Source organism: Eptatretus burgeri, chromosome 9 (assembly GCF_056783735.1).
Source record: "Eptatretus burgeri isolate ZD-2024b chromosome 9, Ebu_testis_v1, whole genome shotgun sequence".
NCBI lineage: Eukaryota > Metazoa > Chordata > Myxini > Myxiniformes > Myxinidae > Eptatretus > Eptatretus burgeri.
The window spans coordinates 5,930,378-5,953,420 of NC_140969.1; the positions used below are offsets into that span (position 1 = coordinate 5,930,378).

Here is a 23,043-nt window from a genome sequence, read left to right on the forward strand (position 1 = left end):
CAAGTTTCGTCGAATTCCGTCGAGGAGTTTTTCCGTAATACTGTTCACAAACAAACAAACAAACAAACAGAAAAGGGTGAAAACAGTAACCTCCATCCATCCATCTTCGAAGATGGCGGAGGTTAAAGATAGCTCCAGCAAAGTATACCGCTGAGGTTGTTTGCACTGATCAAATTCTCCCAACGAGTACTTGACTGAATCGGGAATTGATTTTTTAAATAATTTTTTTCGTTGCCCGATTTGAACAAAACTTGATATTGCGCGTCAATGTGGGGAAAAAAAAAACGGAGAAAAGGAAGTCAAATAAATTATTGTGCTTAATCTTCTAAACACAATTATATATTTTTAATGAACACGGAAGTATAAGATCAAAATGGCGATGTTTGTTTTATGCTTAAAAATAAATCGTTTTGTCTATACTAAATGTTTGAGATTTTAAAATAAATCATTTGAAAAAAACAAAAAAAAGATAGCTCCAGTGAACCTACAGCAAACATACATACAACAACCTCCAATGAGGTTGTTTACATTGATCAAATTCTCCTGACGATTATTTGACTGAATCTGGAATTGATTTTTTAATAATTTTTTTCGTTGCCCAATTTGAAAGAAACTTGATGCCTCTGACTCTGCAACTGGGCAGGACGGCATCAGCTCATGTGTCCTAAAAACCTGCTCTGCTGCTCTTTCCCATCCTCACTCTGCCATTTTCATCCTGTCATTTGCCTGAGGTCATTTAACAGCTCCTTGGAAATCTGCCAACATCACTGCAAAAAGAAGTACAATAAACCGATTCCCTGAACTGGAGACCAATCAACTCCCGATAATCAGCAAGGCAATGGAATCCATGATCGCAGTTGATATGAAATGCTTCCTTTTCTCCGACAACCTCATCTCAGATCACCAATTTGGTTTCAGACCTGGTCACCCCACCTTGGACATGCTGCTTATACTCACCCAATAATGAATGGAGGCCCTCAATGTCAGACATGACATCAGGGCCATCTCTCTGGCCATATCTCATGCATTCGATGTCGTCTGGCATCCCACCTCGTTCTCCAAACTCCTGCCTATGGCATATACCCCCTCTCCCACTATCTATCCCCCTCCCTCTGTTATACCCCCTGCCCCTCTCTCATATTTAGCTCCTGTCACTGATTTTAATTATGGCTGCCCTGGATGTTAATAACACCATCCATCACGGGTTCCATTCAGTTTAAAATAACAATGAAAAGGCCCATCTTTCTGTGAATTCCATATCATCTTCCAAATAACAGCCCTGGTATTGGCTTAATGGTTAAGGTGCTTGGCTTAAGATGATCTCGAGTATCGAGTTCAAGCTCCTGTTGTTCCGTTGAATTAACACCAGGTATGGTTGACTCAGCCTGTCATACTTCCAAGGTTTGAAAAAGGAGTCCGAGTGTGCTGGTAACAGGGGCATGACATCAGTAGTACAGCTGTGCCTCCAGAAAATTATGCAGTCAAGCATCCACAAGCTGCTTACAAATAAATAAATAATTCCAAATTACAATAGTTCCGCATATGATTCTAAAGCACGAGTCACATTTGCTCTACGGCTAGGATACTGCGGCCGTACCCCCCCCCCCCTGAATTGACAGAATGTGCAGCGGCCACAGAGTTTCTGAGGTGGCCTCAGGGTGGCCCTACGCCATATGACTATCTTTTACAGGCCGTAGGGCTCTCCGTGGGATTAAAGCGCGGAGTTATAACTTTTTTCATTTCTAGTTTGGCCGTAGCAATTCGACAAGCCGGAGCCATGACGTAGATGTGTTCCACGTCGACCGTACGTAGGGCATACGGTGGGCTTGCGTTATTCATGCGTTTTCCGTGGGCTCTTATCAATGAAAAATGAATTTTGCCAACCCCCAAAAAATTACAAAAAAAAGCCTTCGCCTTCGGGCCCTGCGGTCGCCTTGCGGGCACCTTGAGGCTACCTTTCATCTGCCTTGAAAATTCTATGGCCGCCGCAGGGACGCCCTAAGGTCACCGTGCAACATCAAATCAAAGACCGTACGGCACCTCCACGTTTTCGGTCTCCACAATTTCTAAATACCCCGTGCGGCTCCCCGAAAAATAAAAACATATGTGACTGTTACATTGTGTGACCGTGGAAATACTGCGGCCGCCCTATAATTGCTAGTGGCCGTAGATTTTTTAGACCCTACGGCCGCCGAGCCAAATGTGACTGAAGCATTAATATCAGGACAAGCCGGTAGGCGACATGGGTAGTCGCTATATAATTGCATACTAGTCATACAGTTTTTGATGGATCGGGCTGAAATTTTTTCACAAAGAGGTTGACTATAGTGCGCATAAAAGCGCGGAAGCCGATTTTTGATTTTCGAAAAAAAAATATAAATTTTTCAGATTTTTTCAAAAATTTCAAAGTCCCGTTGCGAGGTAACGGTGGTGTCCATAGCAACGGTGGTCAAAAGCATACTAGATCCTGGTATGAACCTACCAGTCAAGTTTCATCAAAATCGGTTGACTCCTCTGGTCTCCAGAGCTGTCCATTATATACAAACAAACAGACAGACGGAAAACCTGAGAATAACGGTAGTCTAGTGACCACCCAACAAATTATTTACTTCCAAGTGCTCTATTTTAACCAAAATCCCATAATTTATCATAACATCTTACAGAAATCTGATATATTCATGAGAGAAACTATTCCAAAAGGTTTCGGTAATTACCGCACTATTATTTTTGCCTTATTATTTGTGGGGGATAGTTGTGACACTCAGAGTGTAATGGCATAATAATTTAGTTATGCTTCACCATTAACCCATGGGGTGTGAGTTTTCTGACTCATTTGCAAATGGCATGGCTTCATTTGTTTAATGTTATCTCAAATTATCAGCAATATTTTATAGTCTCAAGTATTCAGATTCATCGTGGGAGATACCAATGATGTTGAATGCCTTGGCCTCCACGGCATCATTCTCGCTGAGCAAGGTGCAAGACAGGGGCTCCAGCCCAGAGGGGGGAGCGGTACTCCATTAAGCTGCTGATGTTGGCCTTGTGTGTGGATAAAAAGTTGAGATGTGTCAAGGAAGGAGGCTAAGGGATAACGTTATTTATCAGGAAGTTAAGGGATAACGTTTTGCTGCTTTTAGTTTTATGCAGGTTGGTGGTCCCAGACTGGCACAATCTGCTCTCTCTGGCATCCACATATCTGCAAGTCTCATCTATAATTTGTAACACCTCTTTTTCTTTTCCGTCCTCCTCCCATCAACAAAATAGTGACATTAATCAACAAAATATTTATGAGGATGACTTCAACAATGCTCGCTCGCTCGTCACGTGTTAGTGATATTCAGGTACATCAATGGAGCTGCTCGTAATAAATCACATGTCGTTCCTGTTGAAACCCATCTGTCTCGGTTCTTCCTGACATCTTTGTTCTTTGTTCTTTTCACATTTCTTTCTGCTTTTTCACATTTCTCTTTATTCATTCTAATTCTTGCTTTTTCTTCTCGTTTATCTCTTTTACCCTGTTTTTCTCTCTTTCGTTATCGATCTCTCAAAGGAGAAGTGAATTCTTGCAACAAAAATAAATTCTGTAAGGCTCACTTGGTTGTGCCTGGATGGGTTTGAGGATTGTTGAGTAGCGGCTGAAACCCCAATCCTATCCTGGTTCCTCCTAATGACTCCATCTTTGCTCTTTACTTCTGGGGGTTACTTACTTCTCTTTACTTCGGACATCAAAGCCAATACACCAAGAAAAATCACACAACCATCGGAAAGCATGTGGACATGAAAATCTAAATAAATTTTAAAAAAAGAAAAGAAAATAAATAAATGATAAAAGTCTGAAGACAACGATGGTTCACGAGCGGTATTTGACGATGAACATTGTTACAGAAGTCAAGGATGAGACAATGTGATAATGTTTGTCCAAGTGATAAAAATGATCAACATGATGTGGTACGGGTGACAGGTTATTAGCTGCAAAATGTCGAAAACCTGGTTTGGTTCAAATTTGACCTTTGCATAACCTTTAAAGGTCACAAAACAATGTTGTGGACATTAAAATAAGGAAACAGGATACGTGCTATAGCTTATTGGAGTTAGTTCGTCGAAAGTCGAAAACCCGGTTAGATTCCCACAACTTTGAAAATTTGACCTTTGTGAACTTTAAAGGTCAAAGGTCAAGGATTATGACCTGTGGTGCAAAACTTCCTCTGGAACATTCCAGGAACAATATAACGTCATATAGGCTATGTGGCATTTCGTACTCCTCGGATTATCCTTACTTTGATGAAATCAGCGTAAAAACAAACTTGAAGGGGGCGTCATGGGCAAGGTGTTCGAGATAGAGCAAAATGGTTTCAAGACTTGAGGTGGGGAATGACCTCAAGATTATGCATAAAAAATATTGTCATCTCAGCTCTCAAAGTTTGGGCGGTCGTATGATTTTTTATGTCAAAATTTGAAATTTTCGAAGTTCGTGACCTTGTGACGAAAATGAAAAATCGAGCTCCGTAGGGCTATGCAGGTGCCATTGGGCTTACCGAATACCAAAACCCCTGTCAGATTCGACAAACCCCCTAGGAGAAGATGCAAATTGAAATCGGCTACCCTCTAAAAACACGTTTTTTGGGCGTGGCTCCGCCCATCATGGGCGCACCACGCCCGTTCTCAGGAAAAACACAACGACATCATAATATAAACCTCCCACCAAAATTTTTATCAGGATCGGATCAAAACCCACGGAGCTATGCTCGGGACAGACAGATAGACAAACAAACAGACAGACATACAGACAGACAGACAGACAGATACACAACAATAACGAATATAGTGGCCACTTATTTTTTTTCGTGAAAATATTTTTTCGTGAACCAATAATGCAAGGTGTGATCATGGAGCGTGTCATACAGGAGAAGGACCTGGAGGTGGTAATTGATGAGGAAGGGGGTGGGGGTTTGGGAGTGAGCAGACATCACCGTGCCAGGCATTGGATTTGTAGGGAGATCTATTATAAATCAAAAGAGGGAATTTTATGTGAGGAATTTTATGAGGCCTCACCTACAATATTGTGTACAATTTTGATCACATCTGATGAGGGATGAAGGATATAGCTGCTATAGCGGGTACAACATGGAGTAACGAGAATGGCACTCATCAGAATGCTTAACTCTGCCATGCTGAACTGTTTACGTTTTGTATACCACTGATAGGCCGGATCTGCTGACCTGAACCAAGATCTAATCGACTTGTTCCTCTCATTGAACCAACTCTTCCACCAAGTTTTATCATAATCAGTCCATAACTTTTTGAGATATCATATACTGCCGGACGCTGCTATTCGCGGGAGATACGTTGCTGGAAAATGCCGCGAATGCCAAATCCGCGAATCGTGGGGATTGATTCAATGGAAAAAGGGGGATAGGTTCCCTGTGGTTTGTGATTCACAAGAGAAAATAAAAAATCCCGTGAAAAACCATGTAAGACTGAAACTACGACCGTGAAAACCAACGAATATACCCGCGAAAAACCATGAAACTGCGAAAAAAAGAAACGCGAATGCGCTCGCAACAAACCGTGAAAACATGAAAAAAAAATAAAAAATAAAAACCGCGAATACGTGAAGCACAGGGCCGTGAATGTAGAAGCAGGTCGCATTTCATCAACTGTGAATATGCAGGGTCTGCAAATCGCTACTCCACAAATGGCAGGATCTGACAGTATATAGTCTTTAGCCCTGTCACTCAATGGTGAAAAATCACATTAAAAATCTTGGATCTGGATTCGGATCCTGATCTTCACCAAAATCGAATCAATTCTTCCTTGTCATACACCCAACCTGTCCACCAAGTTTCGTTCAAATCTGTCCATCACAACGCTGTGAGATATCCTGTTCAAAGACAGAGAAACAGACAGACAGGGTTGAAAACATAACCTCCGTCCACCTTAGGTGGTGGAGGTAACTAGATTGATCGTGCGCCAAGCTAGACCAAGCAATGAGGGGCAGCTGAACGAAACTGGACTTTTACATTATAGAGAGATGATTGCAAGGCGATGTGATCATGATGTTTAAGATAGTGAAGCCTGGAGACAAAATAAATGCAGAATGAACATTAAGAGGACAAGGGGCAACAGTTTAAGAGTAAAGAGGAGAGTTAGGATGGTAGTAAGACAGGGGTCTTTCACTCAGATAATGATGAATGCATGGAGTGGTCTCCCTGCAAGTGACGGTAGGGTCAGCAGAGACTTTTAAAATTGAGTTGGATAGGTTGTCGGGAGGTAGTGCGGATAGGGGGTTACGAAGATGTTCGCATGATTCTACAGGCTTGGTGGGTATTAATGGCCTCCTCCTGCATTTGAAGTTCCTTGTAAATATTTAAAGCCAAAGAAAAATTGGTTCTTGTCAACATATCTGACCTAATCACACATTACACCAAGGCAAGAAATCAATGTTCTTAGAACAAGAAACTTCTGGTAGTTTTCACACTTGGGTGAAGACTTTCAGCCACCAGACATTCTTCAGATATGCTGCTCAGACAAGGAACCCATCCATCCATCCATTGGGATCATACTCTGTGCAGAGCATTGGTGCTGCCTAAGCAGTCACCTTGGCTATTGGACACAATCCTGGACGGGTCCCCACTCCGACACAGTATACCAGCAAGCTGGCACTCATTTTGTCGACCGAAGAAGGATGACAAGCCGAGTCAACCCCACCTGGTATTAAACCAACAGCCGAATGGGATTTGAACTCAGGATCCCAGGATCCCAAGCCCACCACCCGAACCATTAAGCCAACACCAGGCATACCGAGAACCCGATGCCTGTTAAAATTAGCACAGTTTCAACAATTACAGTTTTTTAATCTCTCCTGAAATATCTTCATTTTACACTTGCTTTGATGAGTTTTTACTTTTCTTACCTCTTCTATCTTTGTAATGTGCTTTGAAGTGTTGCTTCCAAATTAAAAGTGCCATATCAGAAAATGATTGACTGATTATTATGAGAAACTTGGTAAATGTGATGCTGAGTTTAATGTTCACCATATGTGCAGGACAGGTAGCTTATCAGGTGGTGTCAGTTGGTTACGGTCTTACACCACCTGCCATTTCGATTTCCTAATTATATTAAAATTTTGCATCCACGTTTTATATCGACAAAAAAAAAAAAATTTAATCCACCATTTGGCAGATGTCCGCAAGTTCTGCGTATCTGTTGACTGTTACCTTTATTCTAGGAAGACGACATTTTGATTTTAATGTGGAATGTTTGGTGTTTTATACCTCGTGCTCCGTGCATGAACTGATGTTGAGCAAGGTCACAGGACTGTTGGGTGCACTGCTGCCGACGCTGGCCATCCCGGGGCCCTCGCTCGGAGGGTGTAAAGGGGAAGGTGGAAGTAAAGCCTGCTGCTGGTTCTGCTGGTAATGTTGTTGCTGTTGTTGTTGGTGGTACTGTTGCTGTTGTTGATGCTGTTGATGCTGTTGTTGCTGTTGATGCTGATGGTGGTGCTGCTGCTGCTGCTGCTGCTGCTGATGATGATGATGATGATGAAACTGAAGATGCTGCTGATGGTGCTGTGAGTGTTGGGGTGAGCGTGAGCTTGAGAGCGTCTGGTTGGCAAGTTTGTCGCCCAGTGTTGTGGAAAGAAACTGCTTGACCTGTTGCCTTTGAGACTGCTGCAAGTGGTAGCGTGTGGGGTTTTCCAGGTGACTTTGTACCTGTCAGGAATGAAGTGTAATGTTTAGCTACCATAATGCTGCAGCACTTCCAACCAGTTTATGATGAAAACATTGATAAATATCTTTTTATTTTATTTGCAAAGGCAAATTCATTGTGCCGGGGTATAAAAACAAGAAACGCAAATAAAAACGAGAAAGCATCTGAAAATGCAAAGCCCGTCCGCTTTCTATTCGGACTTCTTCTTCTTCTTCTGCATGCTAAACGGGACCTTTGACCTTTTGACCTTTTGACCAAATTATTAGTTTGACTTCTCCATATTGTCATAACAAAGCTTTGTTGAAAATTTGAGAAAAAGTTCAAATGATAATTGAAATTTCAGGTCAAATGAATGAAAATGTACGATTTTATGTGACGCTGACCTTTGACCTTTTGGCCTTTTGACCAAATTATTAATTTGTCTTCTCCATGTTCTCATCATAAAGCTTCATTGCAAATTTAATGACAAAAGCACAAATGGTAAAACAGTTACTACCCACATAGACACAGACACACAGACACACAGACACACTTAAGTGATTGCAAAACCCCGTCCCCTGCCGCGTGGGGGACGGGATAATGAACAAGAGGAAAATATGATGACAGCAGTAAAACAGCACACACAGTATGGCTTCCAAATGAAAAGTAATTAGTTAGTGAAGAAACAGTTAGTGACCATGCACTGCCATGATTGGGATATATATAATTATTCACTTCTGTTATGTTAGCGATGTTGTGTTTGTCGGCAGCATTTCCCACATCTAGAGTGAATTAAGAACACAATGCCCATCCCAAGTTGGGTTCATAAGATTATTGGCCTTTTCTTTACACCAACACAGTCCAATTTAGAACAATTCACCTTTTATGATAATTGGCAGGGCATTGCAGGATGTTCACACTCGACTTGATGGCGTAATAATTTGAGCATCCACTCTGAGGCCAGGAGGTTGGTGGTTCGAACCCTGATCGAGTCATACCAAAGACTTAAAAAAATGGTATGTGATGCTTGCTTGACACTCAACATTTAAACAGAATCGAGCACAGACAAACAAACACGGGCTGGCAGGATATCCTCAAGGTGTGCACACTTACCTCTGAGCTGTCTATCCTGGGTAAAAATCACAACCCAGCTGTAAACTGTGAATCTGATGTTTCGCAGGCAGGGCGAGGCATCAATATGTGTGCCTTCCCTTGGGAAGGACGTTAACCTGGGTCAACGTCCCGTGGATGGACATTAACCTGGGTGTCCCATCTGCCAACATTATTTGATGGACGTTAAAGATCCCACATTGCCCTTATTGAGGAGTAGGTGAGCTGTGACCAACACCCTGGAGAAATTACAAATTCCTGCTCTAACCTACAGGAGACAGTGACGTCACACCTTACAGAGTTGGTGGAGTCCAACTGGCCTGCAAATGCTGACTCAACAGAGACAATAATGTTTATTTGAATGTAAACTGTTTCAGCTGCATGCTTGTACTATGTACAAAAACTTCATTATTTTGTGCTTCCAACATTTTTACATTCAATGTATGAATAAAAGCTATTATCTTTTCTTCCAAAGTAACACATTAATATTTCCCCTACCTTAAGAACTTCCATGGGTACTGGTGGAAGAGGCGGGCGGTTCGGCAGACTGACGGTGATTGCTGGACTTGGTGGCGGTCGTGTCGCAAGGCTGACCGACATCGGGGGCCGCTGTGCAAAAGGACTCGCCGAATGTCCAAGTGAAGTCCCTGGCATGGATCGCAGGGATTGAGATCCTCCACATTGCAGGAGGTTCTGTTGCTGCTGTTGCTGCTGTTGCTGCAGGCATCGTTGTTCATGTTCACGTCTTTCTTGTTCCTGCAGCTGCTCTCTTGCAAGTTGCTGTCGCAGCAACACGCGCGATGACATGGCGCAGGGATGAGACGGGATAGATGTTGAACGATGAGCGTACAGGCGAGGTTAATATGATAGATGGTGTTGGAAAGGTGAAAAGAAATCGCTCAAATCTGCACCTGTTGTGTTGAAGAAAGTAGAGAGGAAGATAATTAATAATGAGAATCGGGTGAGACTTGGAGAATTCCTTCAACCTCCACATAACAGTACTTCCAAGCAATCGTTTCAAACTTAAATAAACATGTGGATACACATGTTTGCACAACCACACCCAAGCATACATACCCCCCTTTATATCCACAATCAGTATTATAGTTGAACATTTGTGTCACGTGGGGCAAGATTTGCCATCAAACCCCTGTAGAACCAGTCATGGTTATATTGTATGTTCCGTCCTCTCCATGTCCGATGTGTTGAGTATCCTTATTATATGCACCAGTTGGCTCTTTCGCTGATGGAATATAAATGGTCGCCTTTAAGTGAGACAAAATAGTTGGCACACGAAATGAAAGTACAGAGTGTGTGTGTGTGTGTGTGTGTGTGTGTGTGTGTGTGTGTGTGTGTGTGTGTGTGTGTGTGTGTGTGTGTGTGTGTGTGTGTGTGTGTGTGTGTGTGTGTGTGTGTGTGTGTGTGTGTGTGTGTGTTACACTCAGAACTTGATCGGCACTTGGTGGAGCCCATACCTCCATTAGGCTGAACAGTTTACATTTTGTATCCCACCGATGGACTGGATCTGGATCCAGATCTTAACCAAAGTTGAATCGGATTGTTCTTGTCATCTACTCAACTCATCCACCTGGTCGTGTCATAACTCGTCCACAACTTTTTGAGATATCGTGCTCTATATCGTTTTTGGACCTTTCTCCCAATGGTGAAAAAACACTTAATAAACTAAAAAAAATTAAAAATCTCATTTCTGGATCTTCACCAAAATCGAATGTATTTGTCCTTGTCACACACCCAGCCTCTCCACCAAATTTATCCACAACTTTTTTGAGATATCATGCTCACAGTCAGACAAACAAGTGGAGAGCAGATGAAAACATAACCTCCATCCACCTTTGGTGTCAGAGGTAACTACACAATATCCATCAATCCATCCATCATCTATCCATCCATCAGGACCACACTCTGTGCAGAACATTGGTGCTGCCTAAGCAATCGCCTGGGCTGTTGGGCACAATCCTAGACAGGTCGCCACTCCGACGCAGGATACCAGCAAGCTGGTACTCATTTTTGCCAATCTCAGAAGGACGACAGGCCGAGTCAACCCCACCTGGTATTAATTCAACAGCCAAGCAGGATTTGAAATCAGGACCCGAGGATCACGAGCTTACCACCCTAACCATTCTAACCATTAAGCCAACACCAGGCATACACGACATAACAGATTGTGCAACAAAAAGGGAGCATGTCGACCTTGTTGCAGGCATCATTGAAACTGTGATCTGTGGACTTCCTCATGCCCTATTACAATAGCATTGATATAAGGCAGACATTTTTGTTCTCATGACAACCCTTTTCTGGTCACAATTCAAGAAAATGGATAATTGAGCCTCATTTCTGTTCCTACGGATGTTAATAAGCAGTAATGTAAGCACTTTTTGCCCTTCGGTGACAGCAACCTGTCCTTCCTCTACCTTAACTGACTAGATAGTGTATGGGTAAGGAGAAGCTGGGAAGCTGGTCACATAATTTGTGGGTAGGCAGGTGTGCTTTGCATCGGAGTGTGTGTGGTGTTGCTTGGCAGTGAGTTTATATCGTTTGGTCAAGTCGCGAGCACATGTGATGTGTTCAGGAATGGAGGTGCACGAGTGATACAGCATTGCATGTCTTATCCATCCTTAACCGTGCATCACCTGTTTTTGCAGCCTGCGTGTATATTGTATCGAGGTTCAGTATGTCACCTGTTTCATCAATTAGAACCCTCTCCCAGGTTTTTGTAAGGCACGCTTTGAGGATCAACTATAATCCTACATTCTGGCTCTGGGCAGGGACATCATTCACGAGTGGGCATAATATCACCGGATGTTTCGCCAACTGAAATCACATCTTTTAATGTGAATTTGGTGCTATGAGTTGTGTGCAATTGTTTCTTCCCAACACCAATCTGTGCGCTATGAACTATTCTGCCAATTATTTTTCAGCGAGGCCCAGATAACACCCAAGCACACACCACCGAATCATATCCACGACCGTATGACTCTAACACCCTTGGTTGCTCAGAGCCAGGGAGTAAGTTCCCGTTATACTACAATCAAGGTATAATGTTTTATTAAACTGCTGCATGGGAAAGTTGCAGTTTCGAATTTCAAAATATCTGAATTATATTATCATAAACCAGGTGCATCAATCTTAACCGTATTCTCATGAAAGGGGGGGGGGGGGAGACATACATTAACCAGTTTGTGAACGTGAGAGATCTATTAAGTTGTATATAAAGTTAGTGACTAGGCAGAGGTCCCCTGCTAATTTGATTACAGATTACATACAAGCCTTGTATTTTCTACCAAGCGTGTCATAACAGGTGAATTAAAATAAACAAAGTTCCAAGTTTTGGTGAAAAAAAAAATTTTTTTAATACTCTTGTGAAATCCTACTATTAATTTGCAATTGGTCACTGGTTTTGACACCAATACAAATTTTTATTACAGGTCCTAGGCATCAAAAAGCTACATTTCGTCAAACAATTTAACACAGAGCACCATCCATCCATTGGGACTGTACTCTGTGCAGAGCGTTGGTGCTGCCTAAGCAGTCTCCTTGGCTATCGGGCACAATCCTGGACGGGTCACCACTCTGGGACAGGATACCAGCAAGCTGGCACTCATTTTGCCCACCTCAGAAGGATGACAGGCAGTCAACCCCACCTGGTATTAATTCAATAGCCAAGAAGGATTTGAACTCAGGATCCTTGGATCTCAAGCCAACCACACCAACAATTCAGCCAACACCAGGCATACACGGAGCACTGCACCACCATTAGAGCATTGAAATTGCATCATATGAAGCAATAAATGTGAATCGTTGTTCCTAGGTTGCTGGCTCGATGACAGAAGATGCCATTTGCATTTTTGCCACCCCCATCACAACCCCGCTAAGAATTCCGTGTGGGCATGGACAACTTTCTAGTTGTCATAATAACCCTTTTGTAATTATTATAATAATTAACATCCACCTTTAATTGGCAACATTCATTCATTTCCTCTCATAATATTTGGTCATTTATTATTTTTTCATTCATTTGTAATCAATACTTTTTTAATTGCCTATTAATTTTTTTGTTATCAACTTTCTCCATCACTTTTTCACCATTTGTTTACATATTATTGTTTAAACAACTTGGGATCATCCTTTCCATCGAATCAGTGATGTCACTTCCAGATTTCCCTCGACTGCCGCCTTGGGAAGCAACTTGCAAGCTTACTGTATGACTCTCCCATGACTATCTCGATGGCTTGCCTGAATATTGGAACATCCACAGCTGCTGTCTACCCAGCAACACATTCAAACAGGTACTGAGCTGAATGCATCAAAAACCTTAAGTGTTGGCAACTCAGCTGATGATCCAACCAGCAGGTGACCTAAAACAGGTAAATATATCTGCTTATCTTCCTTTATCCACTCTATCATCGCATTAACCTTCTGTCCCATGTTGTTTTCAAAAATAAAACAAAAAAGAAGTCCTGATCATCAACTATTTGCATGAAAACAAAAAAAATGAATCTACTCTTCATTTGATAAAGCGAATGAAGAATCGATTGATTTGTTTTTGTTTAAAATTTGTGCTTCGATTTCACCTGCTCGGCCGATAGGACCCTCCGCAGAGAGTCGGTGAAAAGTGATGTTCATGTAAATGCAAAGCAACACCGTGTAGATGAACTGCAACATGCTTATTAACTGCCAACGCAAATTAAAAAGACATGGCGTAATCATGTAATTGGAGCAAAGAAACATTGCATTTAAACGTGTTAATGAACCTGCAAACAACAAACTCAAATAAATAACTGTCAATAAGCAAGCAAAAGAATTGCGCTAAATTGGATTCAGGATGCAAGAGAAGAGTCGGCTTCGAGGAAGGAGGAAGGGAAAACTGGGGGAGAGAACATCTTTCATGTGAGAGCACTTCCCGTCACACAATAGTATCATCACTTTTGTTCTCGTCCTGTGTTTATCCCAGCTCGTCTACTCTTTCCCGAAGCAAAACGAGCTGCCCTTGAATCGAAGTACGTCCAATCCAGAGAACGAGGGGAGACGAGCAAGGGCAAATGGGAAGTGGGTGGAGGAGAGACGTCTCACAAGTTTCCTTTTGATTCATTGAGACAAGAATATAAAAAAAAAATGAAACCTGTCCTTCACATGTTCTCACATATGTGCCGAGCTGCCCTTGTGCTTTAATCGTGGTGCAATGTTGCATGTCATTTTTTCAACTTGGTTTTGGTTGGACTTTCTGGAGAATGGGCTCTTTTCTTGGTGAGATAAATACAGTGCTGCGTAAAATACCACTGATATCAGCGAGCGAGCCATGGATAGGTACACATTGACAGGTTACAGATATAGATGGACCAAGCGACATCGACGATGTCAGTAAAAGAACAGACGACCCTCGTAGGCTTCATTTTGACTTGACGTCGGTGTTCACAATGCATCACTCATGTATGTGTGTATGTGTGTGTCTGTGTTCACACCGAAGGAAGAATCGGTGTCCAGAATCAATCTTTGCCATGTACAGCTCTAGCTTGGTCTGTATTCCGATGTCTCCACGCGATACCCTCAAAATGCATTGAAGTCTGGGAGAAATGTGGTCTAACGATGTCATAACCAAATCATCTTTCAAAACAAATATTTTCAGATGTTCATTCGTCCTTGGGGGTTTTTGAAGAACAGCATAAGGAGCACCAGACATTGTTTTATTATCCCCACGCTTTTTGAAAAACAACTGGGGGATATTTTAATCAGCTCCGTCTCTGTCCGTCCATCTGTCCGTCGGTCACACTATATCTCCTCCAAAACAGTTTGGCAGAAATTCTCCAAATTTGGTAGCTGTGGTCACCACACGGCACGGAGGTGCACGAGCAGTACCATTTTTGACCCCACTCCCTGGGGCGGGGTCAAATCCCCAAAAATGCAATTCAAGGTACATTTTAGAACATTTTTTTATTGAAACTTAGTAGGTGCAATCAACATTGGGGGGACGCATGGAATATGTAACAAGTTATTTTTGATTTGACTCCTGGTTTATGCCCCATGGGGTGGGGACTTAGGATCACAGTGGTAAAAACGGGGGGGGGGGTGATTGTTAATTCAAAATTTGATAGAGTCAATACTGATGGAACTTTTTTGCCAACTTTCAACTTTGCTTTAAATGGGAAGCATGGGGATTTGCGATGGCATGCCATCGACTTTGCTCGAGTTGTAAATGCACACGAATCTATCCTGACCCAACCTCTGATTGAACAGGTCAGGTCAGGTATGGGAGCATGTGCCAGAACAGCGCGTCGCTGCGTCCACTTTCCGCCGGTACTCCAGGGGCCTCCGTCTGGCCATCCCCCAGGCAGATGCCAGGCCCATCCCCATCTCCTTGAGATGATGGTCAACCTGCTGCAACCACGAGGCACGTGGTCAGCCCACTGGCCTCCTCCACTCATGAGACTCCCTCGCTGAGAGAATCTGATGAGCAGGATCAGCGTCAGGAAAACGAGCCACATGTCCATACAGCCGCAACTGACGCTCACGGACTATGCAGGTAACAAATCTCATCCGAGTCTCCCTCAGCAACCGCTCGTTGGACGCAAAATCTGAGCAGCGATAGCCAAGGATTCTCCGAAGAGACTTGGTACCAAAGGAATTAAGTCTCCATCTCAGATCCTTGGTCAGAGTCCAAGTCTTGCATCCATAGAGCAAGACTGGAAGTAACAAGGACCTGAAGACTCGGACTTTCGTCCTCCCGCACAGGTACCGGCAGCGCCACACCCCATGATCCAGTGAATCCATGACTCCCCAGGCGCGACCCAGATGTCTATTGACCTCTGACTCACAGCCGGCAGAGACATGAATATCACTGCCAAGGTAAGTGAATCTCTCCACGACCTCAACATCCTCACCACAAACAGACACAGACATGACAGCAGCATCCAAGATGTCACCGAAAGCCTGGATCTTAGTTTTGACCCAAGAAACCCGTAATCCCAGCGGCCCCGACTCCTCATTCAGCACCTCGAGGGCCCCCAAAAGGATGTCTAAAGTCTCCGCAAAGATGACTGCATCATCTGCAAAATCAAGGTCCAAGATCTTGACATTCCCAAACGATACACCGCAGCTTGATCTCTCAGACATCCTCCCTAAAATCCAGTCCATACAAGTGCTGAAAAGTGTGGGGGCCAGTACACACCCCTGACGAACTCCAGTAACAACTGGAAATAAGTCAGAGATGGTACCACCACACTTCACAGCACTCTCAGTACCAGAGTGGAGTTCAGACATCAGATCGATCAGTTTTGGTGGCACCCCACGAAGACCAAGAATCCTCCAGAGGACATCCCGATTCACTGAATCGAACGCTTTACAGAGATCAACATAGGCTGCAAGCAGCCCCTGCCGAAACTCTCGTCTGCGTTCGGTGAGGACACGAAGTACAAGGATACGGTCAATCGTTGACCTCTTTGGTGTAAAGCCTGACTGCTCTGGACGCTGGTGTTCAAGCAGATGGTGGCGAACCCCATCAAGAATTATCCGAGCAAAGACCTTGCCCGGCACTGAGAGCAGCGTCACCCCTCGGTAGTTGTTGCAGTCTTGGCGATCACCCTTTCCTTTCCAGAGAGGAACAACAAGGCCCCTCTTCCAGCCAGTTGGGATGATGCCTGTGTTCCAGGCAGAGCACAAAACTGCATGCAACGACACGAGTGCAGCATTTCCACCAGCCTTGAGAAGTTCAGCATGGATGCCACAAATCCCTGGAGCTTAGCCCCGTTTCAACTGGTTCACCGCAGCCCATGTTTCCACAAGCGAAGGTGGACCACAGATGATTCGAGGGTCAGCAACAGGGATTGTAACACCCTTGACGTCCAACTCGACAGCTGGGGGATCAGCCTGGTACAACCGCTCAAAGTAACCGGCCCAGCGGGCCTTCACTTCAGACTCCTCTGTCAAGAGCCTACCACTCTCTGCTCTAACTGCAATGCTCTGAGGGATGGGCTTGGATGAACGCAATGCGCGAATTCCTCTGTAAGCGGGACGAGAATCACCTGTCCACAGGTGATGCTCTACCCCCTCACAGATTCCTCGCACATAGGCCTCCTTGTCCACCCTCAGTGCACGTACAGTTTTACGCCTCAGCTCCCTGAACAGCTCAGCTCTGCCATTCAGCCTGGCCCTGCGACTCTGGTCAATGCTATCCAGTGTCCCTTGAGAGACAAATTCTTCTTTGCCCTGCGGTGAGTTCCATGACATCCACCGGCAACATCAAGGACGGTGGTCTTGACGGTGGTCTGATTGAACACTCACCTGAAATACAGTCCTCAGAATCATTGTGGTAGTTAGTTATAAGGGGGCCTCATGCGGTGTGGAGGTTCACCTTTTTCCTTCTCCTGTACAGGAAATTTAGAATTTGGCTTCGACAGCAGGCCAGGGATTTTCTATTTACATCCGACATCGTAGATACAGCATCTGGCCTAAAAGCAGTGTGCTCTTGCATGCACAACCCCCCCCCCCCTTTTGAGACTGCATCATGTACTGAGTGATGTGTACGTGTTGTGCCGCATCGTCGCAAAAGTGCCGGGCTGAAAGGTGATGACAAAAGGCCCACGGAGAGACAGAGAAACCCCCTGCCACTCCGTTGATCCTGGTCCAGCAATGCGATACAACCGCAGACAGCTCTGTGTTCCTGCGCCGTCAACTCGGCATTCATTCGGCTCTTACACGCAAGGACTGAGTAAATTCATCATACTTCCGGACAACATAATTAACAGGTACATTATCACGAGCGGATTCATTATCATCAACATTAACGTCGTTTTACGTCCACATCCGTTTCGTCAAGAAATGAACATCACATATTTCCAATGTAAAGAATTATCCATTTCACATAGTTTAATAATTTAGTCACACTCCAGAGAGCAGAGCACACGATATCATGGAGCTGGGCCTGGCATTTTAATCAGAGTGCCATTTGGTCTGAACAGGACAGGCACTTAGGACTTCAGGCATGGGGTGCTTTGAATGCCTTCTTCTTTATTGGATATCATTATCTGTACAAGTCTGTTACTGCCTTGCCTATTGAGGTACAATTAAAGAATGCAGGCTATAATTGCAGGTGCATCTTAGAGATGGAAAGTCTGAAGACATTTGACGGGGGGGAGGGAGTGGGGGGTGGGTGGGGTATTAAATTAAACTGTAAAAGGACCAAAAGGACGGTATATGCTATTAAAGGTAAATCATCCGTCCGGCAATTTTTCCGAAAACAAGTCTCTTCTCGGTCATGTTGCTAACACATACACACATTGCAATGACTATTTGTTCATGCTGCATATCAATTTCGCCCTGGGAAGAGCGACGTTGTGGAATAGACGACTGGGATTGCATTCACACAAACCCCATCCTCAATCCCTCGACATAAATCAATCAACCAATCACTCACTCACTCACTCATTCCTGCCCGGCTGACCAGCTCCCCACCTCGTTGCAGCCACTGCGCCCCTCTTTTATTTCAATCGTCCTGTTAACGCCCACGGTCCACTTCCAGTCCTCCACTACCAATCACCGTCACTCTGATGTCCATTCCTCTGACACCCTCCATCCTACAACCTCCCCCTTTTTCATGGCTCATAACACAAAATAAAAAACTTTAAAATGCATTTCATATCTCTGCATCAGCTTTCCAACTGGTACAAGTTGGGTCACCCGATAAACAATCAATATCGGGTTATTTAGACTTGGGTAAAGCATCAAGAGCATCATTGTTTTTCAAAGATTTAGTTATAAATAAGCAAACTCATGTTATATATATATATATATATATATATATATATATATATATATATATATATATATATATATATATATATATATATATATATATATATATGTATTTATCAGAACGTTTCAATGTTGCCGGTATTGTTGGGTTGAGTGTACATCTCATAAGGTGAGGAGTATGGGATCAAATCCTATGAACGATGTTGTTTGCAGTCCATGAATGTTCTTGTATTTCATGTTAAGGTATCGATGACGTCGCTGAATCGCCTTTTATTTGATTTACTCCATGACACATTGATATCATAATTCAAGACCACTTACAGACATCAGAGAAAGTAAAACTGCCTTAGTGTGTACTCCCATTATTGTCACCAAACACAATGGGACAAATGTTGTTGTTGTTGTTGTTGTTGTTGTTGTTGTTGAACTTGTGTCTTGTTTTTAACACAAAGTGTAAGCTCATGGAGGATCAAGTATGTAAACCTGAGTGTTACGGTGTGGCTGGCTGGATGGCCGGGAGGTACGCACACAAGGTTTGAATCCGTGCACAGCTATAAACTGTCGTGCGGTGTTTTGCATGAGGCAACAAGCCATCAATGTGTGTACTGTCCCTCGGATGGAGCATTGAGCAGGCTGTCCCGTCCAAAAATATCGGTAGCGCCCTGGCATGCAGACCAAATTACAACTCAGTCACTTCAAGTCAAACATCAGCCTTGGTCGGTCAGTACGTGAAAGACTTGGGCCAAAAACGTTCCCTGGCTGATCCCACAATAATGTACAAATAATTGGGGCTATTAAATATGTAGTAGCAGTGGTAGTATCACTACTGATATGAGCAAGAGCTTTACTGCACTTCATACCGATACTATTTGTATGCTTCTGGTTAATTCAGCACACGCGCGCAAGCACACACGCACGCACGCACGCACGCACACACACCGGCTGTAGGTAAATGAATCTTGCCACGGGTGCTCACGGTCTGATGCTGCACATTTGCAGTATTCTCACACTTAACGTTCAACCTTCACAGCATCTGGTGCAGCTCTTGGAATTTTGCATTCACCCTTGGCCCTTTTTCAGTGGTGTGAAAAACGTCTGAGCTCAATCATCCCCGGAGCACAAACTGTGCTTCACAACTGTCGAGGACGATCGTCGCAACATCAGCAGGCGACATTGCCTGTCGTCAAGCCGAGACTTCGTCAAAGTGCAATGGCGTCGAGGTTAATGGAACGACGGAGTCTTTATTCAGTTCACACAGTGCTTGTCGTCATCATGGTCATGGGTACTTAGCTGTCTGGGGGGGAATGATCGGGGATGCTCTGTGATGCCATGCAGTGATTGGATAATCCTGGAAGTCCATATTTTTGAACGTGCGTTCTGCACAATGGGCATTCATCTTGAGTAATTGCATCGTCGCTCGAGGGGAAGTGAGCTCGCCACCTCTTGGATAGTCGAAATGAAATACTCAGGACGTAGGATCAGGATTCAAGCCGCCATGCTGTTATTTCACAGAATTGTGTTGCCATTACTTTCAATGGGCATGTTGAGCCAGCTGTCTAATTTGTCTGTAGTCAATTCGGACTTCAACGATCCCAACATATCATTTTGACAGAAGTGAGCCCCTGGGACTGGCAATGTGCTGGGGAATTCTGAAAATCCTGCTCACTCGCTTGCAGATGAGTGCAATGAAAAGACCATGATGAACAGGCAGAGCAGAAGGAAATCTTAAGCCTCTCCAGCAACAATGACGTCATCAGTGAACGGTTCCAGTTGATGCTTGGCCGTTACTGTGTAATGCTCCATCTGTTTTCATGACTTCAAATCTTCTTGCGTTGTTGTTGCGCCCCCTTGCGTATCGAGCTCTCGGACTGCATGGAAAACTTGTGTTTACATCACACTCTGAAACTGAAGTCGGAATCATTTGTAAGATGTTTTTTTCACAGCTGTTGGAAAAATGAAACCTTTAGAAACGTTCACTCTGCATCAGGACGGAATGGACTCCTTGTGCTGGGAATTTTCGAGCAGCATTTGTGTTGTTGCTCAAGGTATCAAAGGTTACATTTTTGTGCTGCGCTCAGTTTTAATGTTTGATAACCATTTTTTGAGTGCAACGGGCAAACGTTATGAAATTGGAATTTTCATTGAAGGTCCAAGCAAATCGAGATTAGAAAATGGAACATTGCAGCCGAATAGACCGCACTGCACCTTCAGCACACCGACAGAGCAGGACATTGCATGACGGAAGACGATTAATCAATTTCGGTTTTATTCAAATGAGCCAAAGACATGACAAAAGTCCGAAGACTTAAATGTCAAGTTTACAATGTAAAAAGAAAAAAAAAAGCAAAGATACGCTCTTGATATAACATAGTATAATTGCAAACACAGAAGCATAATTGGGACAACAACAAAGACAAAACAGACCAATGGCAGAACAAACATTTCCCCATAACAAGGCTCTTGAACGGGCAAAGGGTACTACAATCATTTAGAAATCTCTAACAAGTTGGTAGTGAGTGAGCACAATAACAATGAAAGCATCGTGAACATATAATTTGCGATTGACAGAATGTGAATGAAGGAGACAACGGCTAACATGGGACTTTCATAATGGAATTATCCACCCCAGAATGCTCGGCACACATGTGCAAAAACCCCGAGCAACAGCGGTCATCGGGGTAGGGAACGTATATTGTGTGAGCCAGATAAGGATTGTCACCTAAAATGGCTCCCAAAGCTTAAAAACGAAGCTGAAAATACTTGGCAAAGTACCTGCGAGAAAGAGGTGTAGCTCTGCACAATGAGAGATTTGCAGAATTTTCTGATCAACACACACTTGATATTGTTATGGTTTTGGAAACTTACTCCAGGGGGAGAGCGTATATGGACACGTAGGTGACCCGAGGATTAGTTATTTCATTAGTCTTTGTGTGGATAGTCCTTGGCCCCTTGTCGAGGGGTTGTTTGGGTGGCATGCGTTGGTTCGTTCATGTTTCCCCGATGTGATGTCTTTCTTCCCCCACCCCTCTCCTCCTTTCAATCTTCCCTCCTTCATCCCATTGGTCCATTCAAACCCACTGCTACTTTCAATCATTCATCTTTCACACCATCTGTCCATTACCCCCCCTGCCCCCCCTGCCTTCTTTCTCAATCCACCAATAACCTCCCCTTCAGCAAGCATCATTTTAATGATCTCTCCTTCACCCTATCGGTCTCACCTTCACTCAAGAAAGGAAGAGGAAGAGAAAGAGGACCGGAGGGCACGAGGAGAGATGGGAGAAAAAGCTCAGAGTGAGACGAGGAAGGAAGAGGACAGAAGCGCACGAGAGGAGACGGAAAAAGGTGAGATCCTGTGAGGAGAAAGGTGCTTGTCGCTGGTCCTCATCGGAGGGAGGGGGGAGACAGACGAAGACGGACAGAGATGGACAGACAGAGACGGACGGAGACAGAGACAGAGAAGAAAAAAAAAGAGAAAGAGAACCCATAGTGCAGGGGGGGAGAGGCAGTGTGGAACACCCAGAATGCAGTTTGGTTCGTGGGGAGCTGCTCGTTACGCTGGCACAGCAGAAACATGGAGTTGCTTGAAGCTAGCATATCTGGGATGCCAGAGAGGGCTCGCCTTCTGGGTCTAGTCACCTCAGGGACGAGGTTGCATGTCCCATCAAACCAAATTGCTACTGCGCATCTTCCCCATTCTCTGGTGTATTTGGGCTGGCGCAGCACCGTCGGGCTGTCTGAGGTGAGGGAGAAAAGAAAAGTCCCTAATTTTCTTTTCTCAATATAATACTTTACTTTTCTTTTCAAGTTCTTCTCGACTTCTTCTCCCCTGATTTGAATGATAGCTTTGTGTCCCTTATGTGAGTGAGATTGTATAAGAAAGAATATGTGGATGGTTAAATCTGCTCTTATGTGCCCTTTTGCTTTCTTTCCTGAAAATACTCCTTTTTAGCTCACCTGGACTTTAGTCAAGTGAGCTTATGCAATCGAGCAGTGTCCATAGGTGAGTGAGTCAGAGAGTCAGTCAGTCAGTCCATAAACACTTCAGTCATTATCGCTTGAACAAACATACAATTTTGATGAAACTTGGCCACAAGCTTCATATCTGATGCCCAACGAAGGTGTATTGGCCGCATCAAAATCTGCGCTCAATAAGGGGGTCTACAGATTTTTTTTAGTGTCAGGTCAGGCCCCAGATCAGATCTGTCACTTGCTCCAAGTATCATGTAAACCTGTACTAACCAGTTTCATGGTCAGGTTGTCAGAGACTAAACCATCTCCCCCACCAGGTTTGCTGGTGAGGAGGGTGTATGATATGGACACCCAGCAGGATTAAAAACAAAACCTGTCAAAGGGAAGAGGAGCTCCTTGGGAGCCAACGGCCATCCATATGAGAGCACGGTTCCCCATCTGGGGTGATTAATTTGCCAGAAAGGTAAAGCGGAGGTAGACACTGGACCTTACATAAATTAAACATCTCAG

The 23,043-nt window shown here is 43.9% G+C and overlaps 1 protein-coding gene across 8 annotated transcripts in view; it reads right to left on the reverse strand.

The window, feature by feature from the left end:
* The window catches only part of LOC147019460 (transcription factor EB-like), a 105,765-nt gene that overhangs the window by 45,378 nt on the left and 37,344 nt on the right, over window positions 1-23,043 (reverse strand). For all 8 annotated transcript variants that reach the window (XM_085893982.1, XM_085893975.1, XM_085893978.1 and 5 more), the window contains 2 exons: window positions 9,298-9,710; window positions 7,275-7,712 (listed from right to left, as the gene is read on the reverse strand). In XM_085893982.1, the coding sequence (XP_085750108.1) occupies window positions 7,275-7,712; window positions 9,298-9,606 (747 nt within the window). In that variant the 5' untranslated portion in view covers window positions 9,607-9,710. The remainder of the gene's footprint in view (window positions 1-7,274; window positions 7,713-9,297; window positions 9,711-23,043) is intronic.